The sequence below is a fragment of the Sander vitreus genome, chromosome 4, assembly GCF_031162955.1.
Source record: "Sander vitreus isolate 19-12246 chromosome 4, sanVit1, whole genome shotgun sequence".
Lineage (NCBI taxonomy): Eukaryota > Metazoa > Chordata > Actinopteri > Perciformes > Percidae > Sander > Sander vitreus.
In genome coordinates this window covers 10,208,985-10,221,033 of record NC_135858.1, presented here as the reverse complement: position 1 = coordinate 10,221,033, position 12,049 = coordinate 10,208,985, and the positions used below count along the sequence as shown (strand labels likewise).

Below are 12,049 nucleotides of genomic sequence, written 5' to 3'. Positions count from 1 at the left end.
ATGAACTACTACGACTACCATTTGTAGTCACTGTTCCATTATCTTTATTGTGACTATTATTGCCACTGTTCATCACATCCCCCAACCGGCACCACCAGACACCGCCTACCAAGAGTCTGGGTCTGTCCGAGGTTTCTTCCTAAAAGGGAGTTTTTTCTTGCCACTGTCGCACTAAATGCTTGCTCTTGGGGGAATTACTAGAATTGTGGGGGCTTTGTAAACTATAGAGTGTGGTCTAGACCTACTCTATCTGTAAAGTGTCTCGAGATAACTCCTGTTATGATTTGATACTATAAATAAAATTGAATTGAATTGAATTAGAGGAAGAGAGCCAAAAAAGTCACTAAGATGTAAATCTCTGAAACTAGTTCTGCTGCTGCCACTACTATAAACGTGTAATTTTGATTCCTTGCGTTATTTTAATCACCACTAATACTGCTGCACATCTCATGGTAGGGCTGCTTGATTACGGAAAAAAATCCTAATCACAATTAGTTTGGTCAATATTGAAATCGATTGATATTGATTATTTAACACGATTACTCATTGACTTTTGGAAAGATGTTGCATTTATTGCACTTAAAAAACTTAAAGAAATCAACGGTGACACACCTTGAACTGTGAAATGTTGCTTAACACTTTTCCCGTTGAACTTTAAGAATTCCCCTTCAGAACACAAGACAAAATAAGAACTTGCTAAATGTAACGTGCAATAGAATTGTTTTTGTGATTGTTATGTGCCAAAATCCAAATCACGATCAAAATTCGATTGATTGCATAGCCCTATCTCATGGTGAATATTGGTTTTGGATAATTGTATAACAAAACACTTTTCCACGTTGTCTCAAGTGATACAGGTCACGAACATGTCCCAGTTTAACAGCAGAGCCCTGTAGATACCATTTTACTCTATAGCCACAAGTGTAATCCCAGTAACAACAACGCCTCAAACAGCACCATTTTCCACCTTAATCTAGAATAAAAATGCTAAGGCCATTCCTACCTTTATAAGGCGATCCATGTCAGCTTCCACGTTAGCGATTGTCATTCTCTGCATGACAATGTCCATAATGCGACGCTCGAGTGCTTGCCACTTCTGACGGGCAGACTTGGAGAAGCTGCTGGCTCTGCCCGCCACTCCGACGCTTCCAACGCCCGCTGGCTTACGCTGCAACTTCTTCCTACTGCTGGGAAGGGACAAAGGGAGGCTGTTTTTTTTTGGCCACTTGGCCACAACACAACACTGACATATCACCTTTTCAGTTGATATGGTGAACCTGTTAGCAACAGTTTACTCATTTCATTTGGTTGTGTTGTTTGTGTCCACCTGAGAAAAAACATCAGTCGCTTAACTGCTAAATGCTCAACTATGTTTACTAGCCAGTAACTAACTGTGACTGTCTGCTGTTTGGTGCTGAGCAGATATATTATATATTGGGTTTTTGGAGCTTTTTTGCTGAAAACAGCTGCCTGCTGCAGCTGAAAACAACACTATGACAGCAGTGAGAACAGTAAAGTTGCGTCCAGACGGCAATAAAGCTCTGTAAAGCTGAAGGGAGCTCCAGATTCGGGTGATAACTCTCTGTAGGTTCATCACCACAAGTGACCCTTTCGTCATTATTAAAAAAAAAAATAATCACTTACAAAGACAGCGTTAACACATGCACATGTAAAGGAGAGGTCATTGACTACATCAACCCAGCTTACCTAATGACCCTGGTTCCATCCATGCTCCCTTCACTCTCTGCCAGATATCCAAACGAATTGTTTTTGTTGTTCCACTGTCTCACCAGCCCGCTCACAGTCCTCCCAGTCTCAGGTTCAGAGCTGCTTGCTGTAGTGCTGGCTGATAACTCTGCTCCAGAGTCTGTAACTGGGGGAGTCTGGTTCCAGCGGGCCACACGCCCCGCCACGCGGTCTGACATGGGCTTGGCCAGGCGCCGCAGGGCGGTCACTTCCTGGGTCTTCCTGCGCAGCACCTGCTCCTGCTGCCGCTTCTGAGACTCCAGCGCTCGAATCTGGTACTGATGGACAGGACAGACAGAAAGAGCTCTCTCAACATGTTTGTTAATCATTTTTCCTCTACATTTTTTATATTGTTCTTCTAACATTAATTAGATCCCTGAGCTGAATAAGACTGCGCTTTGCACAACAGGCTGCACACAGGGAAGTGTTGATCATGAAAGGATTTTAAGACTCAAGATAAAAACCCTGAACAAAAGGACTACAAATGAGGCCTGCAGTATGACAGTGTAAATGTTTCCATGCTCACTAATAAGCTCTCTCCTCCAGGGAAGACAAAGATGTAAATGAACACATTCAAGGTATGTATGTGCTAATTTTCAAAACATAGAAGCGATAACAACAATCTGTGTGCAATATGTGCATAATCCATAAAGCAGGGTTTTAAAGTGCCAGGCTGACAAACAGAAGGAAAAACCTCAATGCAAGCCACTCATCAGTATGAGTCATTCTTTAAATACAGTTGTGAAATTAGAATTTGGAACATGTTGACAACAGCTGAAACATAGATTAAACAAGCTCATATAAGACGTTGCTCATACTGTCTCACCTAGCACTCATTTCCCAATATTTCTATTTCTGCATGAGACATTAGAGGGCGCTGAAGCACATATGTTAATATATGTTTCTGATCACTGTAGTATTGACTGTAGTTTGCAGCTTGCAGTGTCAAATATATCTGTCATAAACACACACAAACAGATGCAGTCTGACCTCTTGGCGGCGCTGCTCCTTCTTGAGTTGGGCGATCTCACGGTTCCTCTTTGCCTCCACCATCCTCCTCCTCTGCTGCTCCTCCTTCATCTGCTTCATCAGTGTCACCTGGAAACAGCAGAGGTCAGGCAGTATTCCTGCTCAAACAATGGCATTTATCCATGCTCCCGCTCCTCCCCCATTGCTCTTCTTCCTCTTACCTTGGCTTTCTTCATATCGTTGACCTCTGTCTGGAGTTTCTTCAGCTCCCGTTCGTACCTCCCCTGGTTTTTCAGGAGACGTGCATGTTCTTTCTGTGCCACTTGCAGCTTCAGCAGGTCTCGATTCATCTCCTTAAGACGCTTCTCGTAGTCCTGCTTGATCCGGTTGGCCTTCTCCTCTGTATAGTTCTCCATAGACACTGTGTAGCCATGTAATAATGTTAAAGGTGCAGTAGGTAAGACTTATAAAACTAACTATTTGTCATATTTGCTGAAACTGACCCTATGTTTGAGTAGAACTACATGAAGCAGGTCATTTAAAAGAAAATCCAGCTCCTCTGGCACCACCTACAGCCTGTAGTGCAATTTGCAAAAATCCACAGCTCCCTGTTCAGATGCACTAATCAGGACTAGGGGGCGTGCCTAACTGCGTGTCAATCACTGCTCATGCACAAGCATTCATTCTCCCTTGAGGGGCTTAGGAGACTGTTTTGGGCTCTAGCGGAAAGGGGAGAGGGACTGAGAAGTTGTCGATGTTAAAATTCTTTGGCTAAGTCCTGGATCTTCGCAACCCTTCCTACAGCACCTTTAATGATCTGTTGTCAGTAGGGCTGGGTATGGTTAAAAAATATTCAATACCAGTACCGATACCAATATCGTGACTTCGCTGCCAGTTCCTAAACGATACTTTTTGCGATACCAATTTCATAAAACAAAAATAAATCACAACATTGCAGCACAAATCTATTGTCTGAGCCCCTTCTCTGTGCATAACGTAGAGTTTTACCTGCGTGTCTCTACGACGTGTAACGTTAGACAGCCGATCACAAAGCCCTAGTTGTCTGGATGCTTTACCCTTAATTACACCTGTTACTGATCAACAACTCCCCGATCCAGGTGTAATTTACAAATCTCGTGATGCATGAACTCACTGAGATTCTGCAGTACGCGGTCTCTCTCCAGCTGAGTGTCTCGGATCTTGTTCTGCAGTAGAATGAGCTTCTCCTCGTACTGCAGTTTGAGCATCAGCAGCCTCCGCTGGCTGTTCTCCAGCTCGTCCATCAGCTTCTGTTTGATCTCGATCTCGCAGGTCAGATCAGCCAGGTCCGCCTGGAAGTTGGCTGCAGGTTGGAAGGGAAAGATCAGACTGAGTGCCAAGAAGAGCTTAAATAGTTGTTTAAATAAAATAAAAATTTAGGATAATGAAATTAATAGCAGGAAATGTCAAAAACACACCAAATCGGAGTCTTCATTTACTGTCTGTTTTATTGTGATTGGCATCAACCTAAACCTTTGGCATTGGTTGATTCATGTGTTGCTTCTTTGTGCTTCTCTCAGAAACTGTCCATAAGAGTGCACATTCAAATTCAGCTCTATTCTATAAAATATCTTCTTCTGTCTTCACGGTCAACCACCTGACAAACTGCATAATGTCCTTAACTTGACTTTAGCTTATTCACCGTAACCCCCAGAGTAAGACAAGTCAATACATACCCTTCTCATCTCCGTGCATGTTGTCACTCTGTCTGACGCCCCCACCGCTAGCCTGGTTAGCACAGATCCTGAAGGTAACCGGTTCCAACTAGCCTACTGCTCCCAATAAGTGACAAAATAACGCCAACATGTTCCTATTTACATGTTGTGATTTGTATAGTCACAATGTGTACAAATAACAAGGTCATATGAGACACAGCCGTCTTCTAACCGTATACAAACTGGGAACTATTTTCTCAGAAAGGCAAGGCACTGCTACTTCTGCTACTTGGGCGGAGTGATTTGCTAGCAGCACCTGAAGCCATGTGGTGAGGAGCAGAGAGTTCTCCTGGAGTTCACTCAGAGTTGGAGTAATAGAGTCAACCATTACTAGATAGTAAAAGCATAGTAACCTTGTTATTTGTACACCCTGTGACTATACAAATCACAACAGGAACATGTTGGCGTTATTTTGTCACTTATTGGGAGCAGTAGGCTAGTTACCTCCAGGATCTGTGCTAGGCTAAGCTAGCGCTGAGGGCGTCAGACAGAGTTACAACACGCACAGAGATGAGAAGGGTATGTATCGACTTGTCTAACTCTGGGGGTTATGGTGAATAAGCTAAAGTCCCAATAAGTCGGCGTGTTCCTTTAAAGAAAAAGGAGATGTAGGTAACGTTGAATAGGACAAGCCATGTTAGCAGCTCTGTGAGGCTGTACTTAGGCACAGCAATGCTTTAAGCCAAATGCTTACATTAGCATGCTTACATGTTCATAATGACAATGCTAACATGTTTACCATGTTCACCATCTTAGTCTAAACACAAAGTACAGCTGAGGCTAATGGGATTTTGATTAGTTTTGCAACTATCTGGTCATAAACCTTAAATAAATTGAAATATAGACCAGTAGATGGCGCAAGAGGATAAGTCAGGGGATCTTAAAGATCATTATGAAATCATGGAAGGAATCATGGAAGCAATCTAAACCCAGCCCAATCTGCCGGCGATTTGATTTCGCCCTGCAGCTCAGGCTGGAAACCTGTACGTTTATCTATCCTGCTTCCGTTACAAATTTGCGGGAACCAATCACAAACTGGCTTATCCACCTGGCGCGCTATTGGTGAGTTTAACACGATGACGATAGAGACGCGACCCGACCCCGGATAAGCGGATGAAGATGGATGGATGGATAATACCGACCGGCTTAGGCTCTGCCTCGCTCTGCAAAGTACGTCACCCGGATCGTTGGTCTGATTGGTTTAAGGACTATCCAGTTGCGTTGAGTCATTTGAACTATGCCCATTGATCACGCCTCTTGTGCAGAGAAAATACAGAGCAGACTCCCCAGACTAATGTTCAATCTTTTTTTTTTTTTTTTTTTAAGATTATTTTTTGGGGGGCTTTTCCCTTTATTATACAGTGACAGTGGACAAGCTAAAAACGGGGAGAGAGATGGGGGATGACACGCAGCAAAGGGCAGCAGGTCGGATTCGAACCGAAGCCGCTGCAGGACTCAGCCAACATGCGAACGCTCTTACTGGGTGAGCTAGAGGCTTCACAGTTGTTGAGATACTTACTGACCGACCTACAGACAGACATTACCATCTATAGAGCCATGTCGCTAGCATGGTTAAACACAGGACACAAAAAAGAGGGAAGAGGTCTGGTAATTTTGTAGCAGCAGCTGTCAGAAACACACCTTTCTCATCGGAGTCTGACTCTGAATCCACCAGGCTCTCGTCACTGTCAAACCCGTCCTCCTCCTCCCTGCCCTCCTCTTCATCCTCCCCTTCATCTTCATCACAACCACTCTCCTCCTGCAGTGGGGACATGATATCCTACACACAGAAACACACAGATACATTAGACTTTCTGTTCTGTTTGTTTTTGTTTGTTGTCCTTATGAATGCCAACACTACGCATACCATACCTCAGTGTAATTGTCGTCTGAATCGATCTCTCCATTCTGTCCATTTTGACCACTCTGCCCGTTCTCTCCATTCTCGTGAGTGTGCAGCTTCACTCGTTTCTTCAGACCTTTCTCCAACTCGGGACTACAGGAGCAGAAAAACATGCTTGTTGAGCCAGGTGACAGTTGGCATTGAGAAAAGACACAAATAACGTCACTTGTCAATATATTTTGTATCATCAAATTATTTCCCTTTTCTTTTTTCAAATGTAGTTGATAGTCTATCCAATTCATGTACAGTAGTATGAGTGTTTTTGTCCATTACCATGCATTACAAACACTCTATATTTCATGTAAGTGAGATGTCACACCCTCCTAACAACCACCATTAAAGCTTTGGGAGTGTTGCCAAGTGATATGCTCACGGCAAAGTCAGACCTGTGAAGTCATTAGCAAAGTCTTCTTCAGCTCATCCTGCCCTTTCAGCTCTTTCCATTTGATTGCCAATTTTATTCTCCCCTTTGCTCCCTCTTTTACAACTCCCTCTTACGCTTATCACCCGTACCATTTCTAAATTCTCTTCTACCTCCATCTCTATCCCATTAAACCTCAATTAGCCTGTTAGGCTGTGTACTCTTCTCTCTCATGACCCACTGGCCGACTGAATAAGACCTTTTTTGTGTCCAAGCCAGCGTTACTACTCAGCTCTGGCTGCATCCCAATTCTATTCAGAAGCTGGCCGTCCCAAAGCACTAATCGACTTGTGATGTGGCTCTTAAGCTAGAGGAGAGAAGCAATGAGGAGGGAAGAGTATATGGGCATGAACAATGATGTGCTCATCATGCATAATTTATTGGAAAGGGATTAGAGGAACGAATGAGAAATCAAATGTACATCAAGCTGAGATGTTTAGATGTATGAGGACAGAAGAGCTTCCTGGAACTCTGTGGACTTGGCTCCTCCGGTGACTTTTGTCCGGATTTCTTTTATATTGTATAAAGTGTTCACATTATCACGTGATTCTCCCCTCACCTCATTCTCCTCTGCCTCCTCTCCTTCTTCTTCAGCCTCTCGATGTCCATCTTGGCCCGACGCAACACGTCCGTCATCTCCGCCTCCATGGACAAGGGAGCAGGGGAGGAGCCAAGGGGGTGGCCGGGGGCGGGGCTGTGAGCGGAGGAAGGGAACGGGGAACGCGAGGAAAGTCGGGGCACCTGCCGTCGCAACGACTCGTTCATAGCCTCGCTCTCAAGAAGCTTGGTTCTGACAGAGAAGCATGAGAGAGGGAGAAAAAGACAACTCTTTCATTTATAATTTCTTTCTGCTGGGTTCTAAGAAGGGAAAAAAATGATTCTGAAATTAGAAATAACATTCAAACTGACTTAATACAAGCTAATTAAAGCCACTGAGTCTATTTTTTCAGTCACCATTAAACTTTCGAAAGAAGAAAGAACACATTCTTATCCTTGCAAAGTTCAGTAGCATATGGCTATTATTATTATTATTTTAGCTAACATTAGCAAATTTAAATATTGTCGTGTAACTGACATTACTGAGTCAGTTCACTGACCTTATGGCTCTTCTCTACTCTAATTAAACATTACGCCATAATTGTCATTTGTGGTCACATTGTCTGCTAATCGGCTAAAGGGGTCCAACTACATAACGAACAGAATAGCAGAGATCATCTCATGTAACTCCCTACATAATGTCAAATCATTCCTTTAAACAACAAAGAATGTCCTAAGTCAGGTCAAGAAGTTTGTAAAGTAAGTGCTGTCCCAAATTTAGGTTTGATTATTTCAGTCAGTGTGATGCTACAAGTGATGGCAGTAAATAAAGGCATCCCACAAGGTTTAGAGCTCTTACCTAAGTTCTTCAACCTCTCGGATGTAGTTCTGGATTAAAGCCCCGATCTCCTCATTGCCCTCACCTAGAAGTCAAAAATCAGAAGGAGGCTCGGGTAAGCACTCAATGCAAAAAGGATGCATAAAAAAAACAAACTTAAAAAAGGAGAATTCCGGTTGTTCCGAGTTCTCTTTTCGGTGTTGTAGTTTGTAGACGGTCCCTAAGTCTTGCCGTCTCAACACCGGAACTAAACAGAGCTGAATTAGCATAACTTTTATACATTTCTTTCACATGTACTGCAGTCAGATTCACTGTGTTCACTCGGAAGGAATCACTTCACATGGGTAGGCACTTGTAATGAAATTTCGAACATGTTAAGAGGCTAAAAGCACGTTTACAACTTGCCCTGTTTCAGCCTCCTGGGTGCAAACTGTAGCAGGAGGATAACACGGTGTAGGCAGCACCAATTATTTTCATTTATCTTGCTACTGACAGCACTGAAATCGACTGGAATTCTCCTTTAAGATAAACAGAGATCGTATGGTGTTTAAACATTCAGAGCAGTTACATATCTCCCTCACGTACTTGACTTGGTCAGCAGAGCGCTGACTTCATTGGCCAGCAGATGTGTTACACGGGTGTTGAGGTGGTCAATGGTCTCCTGCATGGCCTTTACCCTGAGGCGCAGTGTGTCGCTTTCTCTCTGCAACATTGCATTCTCCTGATACAGGTCGCTGAAGCCCTCTGAACCATCCTCACCTGCCACACGCTTCCCCTGCACAGAGAAGCAAAACAGTCAGCATGACCGTGACCCTGAACATCAGAAGCATTTTAAGAATAAAGACAATACCAGGTCCTTAACGACCTGAAAAACAAAACAGATTCTGAATCCACACTCTTGCATATACTTGATGTTGCAGTCCAACCAAACACAATGCTATTGTTTAAAATGAGTTGGTCTGTCTGTGGCTCTTCAAGCAACTATTATCATATTCTGAATGAGTAACGCTGAAAAAATCCTGTTGTTTACGCTTCGAACAGAGAGTCACTGTCTAATCCAGTCGCGGCTCGCAGACATCACCAATCCATCCAACCAAACACTCCATTACTTCCAGACTCCAGTCACATTGCATCCCTTATTACCACATCGAGGTCAGCTCGCAGTCCCTGGGCATAGTTATGCGTTCACTTCCTTTTAGTAACCGTGGTAAAACCCTTAATCGCATAATAGACTGACAGCCCTGCTAAATGATTGCTTGTTTCTTGTGGCCTCGGAGGAGCGAAGACTCCTTACAGACTTTCTTTAAATCTTCTGCCTATTTCTTGTCACATTTTCTTCTTCATTCAGGTCTTCTTACTGCAAAATGGTCCGTATTATGTAAACCATGATACAAAGAACACATACACTGTAAGGGGCTTCTCTGTACATTCAGCTACGGGATCAATATATCTCTGCATTACTTTGGAAAATGCTGACGTTTGCGCTGATTAATCTTCCTCATACTCTGCATGCACTATAGTAAAAGTATAAATGTATGCGTGTGTTCCAGTAAAGATCTTTGATTTGATATAAGAATTAGCTGCTGCAACCTCTGCTTTTCTTACTCGGCCTTCAATACCAACCTTACTTACTCCCATTCGTGTTGCCTTTTTTCGTCTTCTGCTCAGTTACTATTCTCAATTTCATCCATTATGTCAGCCCTCTCTTACCGCCTCATTGCATCAGTTACACTGACAGCCATGTGTTGTCTTTTTTTATTTTTCAACCTGCCACATTAAACATCTTCAACGTGCCCCCACTCCCCCGCCCCTTTTATCTTTTTTCTCTGAGCACCTCCTCGTCTTTATTTTTCAAATCTTTTTTTTTTTTTTTCATTTCTCTCCCCCACAATGTTTCCTTTTTTCCTTATTGCCACCCATCCCTCCATCTCTCACCGCCTTGTACTCCATCAGTTCCATCTGAAGCCGAGCTATCTCGGCACGCAGGGCGCTGATCTGCTGGCTGGTCTTGTCTTGGTTCACCACCACCTTGTTCTTGATGTTTCGGGCACGGTTGGCGTACTTCAGTGTGTTTAGTGTTTCCATGAAGTCCCGGTCTGACGGACTGATGCAGGCGATCATCAATGTGTGACTGGAGAGGAAGGAAATGTGAAGGTTTTCAGACGACTGTGCATACAGTATAACAATGTTAAGAATGTCTTGTTGTTAGCATGAACATAACAGAAGCCCTTTTGATAAGCAGGCACAACATTAACGGCTCTACAGCATGTCTTGTGTGTCCCACTGAGGGCTTAAGGAAAACTCTGTGACCTCTGTCAATAACCAAACCAGAGCACTAGGGCTGCAACTAACAACTATTTTATTTATTTATTTACATATGGCATAGGAAAGCTTAAAGTCATCACTTTATAGAAGCTGGAACCATCAAATCGGTGGCATTTTGTTTAGAAAAACTTCAGAAATGTAATCGACTCAATCGAATCGAATCAACTGTGTGTGTGTGAGTGAATATACCTGTTGCCTCCCAGTGAGTCCTGTAGTAGACGAGTAAGTTTGGAGTCTCTGTAAGGGACATGTCCTCCCTTCTTAGCCTGGTCTCCTAAAGCACTGATCACATTTCCCAGCGCCAGCTACAACACACACACACACACACACACACACACACACACACACACACACACACACACAGATCACAAACTAGTTATATTATTAACATGCTGACATTTAAGAAAGCAGAAGAGAGATAAGCAAACTATATCTGAGTACAGACAGACAGGAGAAGAGCTGATGTATGTTTTGTCATGTTCTTCGTTTTCTATCATACCACCCACAAACGCACACTAATTTTATATTTCTGTCTCACCAGTCCACAGTTAATAGAGATTCCCTCGCGGGCTCTCTCTCCTGTAGCTCCTGTGCGTTTCAGCCTCTCAGAGCCAGCCAGGTCCACAAAGTGGAACTTAGCCATCAGCGTCTCGAACTCCGGCTGAGCGATAGGGCTAGAGTCCACGCCGTTCAACTCCCCGTTCTCTCCTCCTCCTCCTCCTCCTCCTCCTTCTCCTCCTCCTCCTCCTCCTCCTCTTCCGTTCTGCTAGCAGGGGTGGACAAAAAAACAATTAAAAATGAGTTCATGAACTTGAGCGTCTTACTAAAAAATGATTATTCCATCACCTTTAACGATGACTGTAATACTACATTAATTGTCTTCTTTTCTCCAGCCCTCCACTCCTAACCCCAAATCTCACCATTTGAGCCTGCGGGCACACTCTCATCTGACAGAGGTAGATGGTGAAGATGGCATGTGAGCGGGAGCTTGTGGCGTTCATCTGGGTGCTGGCTGTGGTGCGGGACAGAGCACCGAGCTTCAGGCACTGCAGCAGCTGCAGCATACACACAATATGGAGGACATTTAGTTAGGACTTTTTAGTTTGAACTGTAGAAGAGAAAACTATGATAAAAAAAAAAGTAGACTCAGTCAACAAAAACAAATGGTAATTGTTGACACCACGCTATTTTGTTGGATCACCGCCTATGATCACTTGCTGATTTCTGAGAAGAACTCAACACCTGCGTCAGCATATTTCATGAAGGTGGGAAACCACTCATTTTGTTGATTTTAACCTTTCCTTAATCCGTCTTTTCTACATCCCTACACACTCAAAATGCTGCCAACCGTAAAAATGTTCTCTTATTTTTGTCCAAACTCCTTTTCTTTTTCCACACTCCATCACTTCCACACTTCTATCTCCTCCCTCCCCCCTGCTTTGACATTTTCTCTCTTCCCATCCACAGGAGTGCCCATCTGTCTCTACTTGTCTTTCAGCTGTCAGAATTTTTGGGAATTTAATGCACGGATGACCTCTCCTGAATTCAGCCTCTCT

The 12,049-nt window shown here is 43.5% G+C and overlaps 1 protein-coding gene across 5 annotated transcripts in view; it reads right to left on the bottom strand.

The window, feature by feature from the left end:
• Nucleotides 1-12,049, bottom strand: part of kif21b (kinesin family member 21B) — a 66,325-nt gene that overhangs the window by 25,182 nt on the left and 29,094 nt on the right. For 2 of the 5 annotated variants that reach the window (XM_078248147.1, XM_078248144.1), the window contains exons 5-18: nt 11,414-11,548; nt 11,032-11,256; nt 10,683-10,798; nt 10,104-10,299; nt 8,754-8,943; nt 8,190-8,253; nt 7,353-7,583; nt 6,342-6,465; nt 6,111-6,249; nt 3,869-4,057; nt 2,937-3,136; nt 2,737-2,844; nt 1,708-2,024; nt 1,004-1,187 (exon numbers count right to left, since the gene is read on the bottom strand). In XM_078248147.1, coding sequence (XP_078104273.1) covers nt 1,004-1,187; nt 1,708-2,024; nt 2,737-2,844; nt 2,937-3,136; nt 3,869-4,057; nt 6,111-6,249; nt 6,342-6,465; nt 7,353-7,583; nt 8,190-8,253; nt 8,754-8,943; nt 10,104-10,299; nt 10,683-10,798; nt 11,032-11,256; nt 11,414-11,548 — 2,418 coding nt within the window. Of the gene's footprint in view, nt 1-1,003; nt 1,188-1,707; nt 2,025-2,736; nt 2,845-2,936; nt 3,137-3,868; nt 4,058-6,110; nt 6,250-6,341; nt 6,466-7,352; nt 7,584-8,189; nt 8,254-8,753; nt 8,944-10,103; nt 10,300-10,682; nt 10,799-11,031; nt 11,260-11,413; nt 11,549-12,049 lie in introns of all 5 variants that reach the window. The other 3 variants (XM_078248143.1, XM_078248146.1, XM_078248145.1) reach the window with 2 other exon arrangements.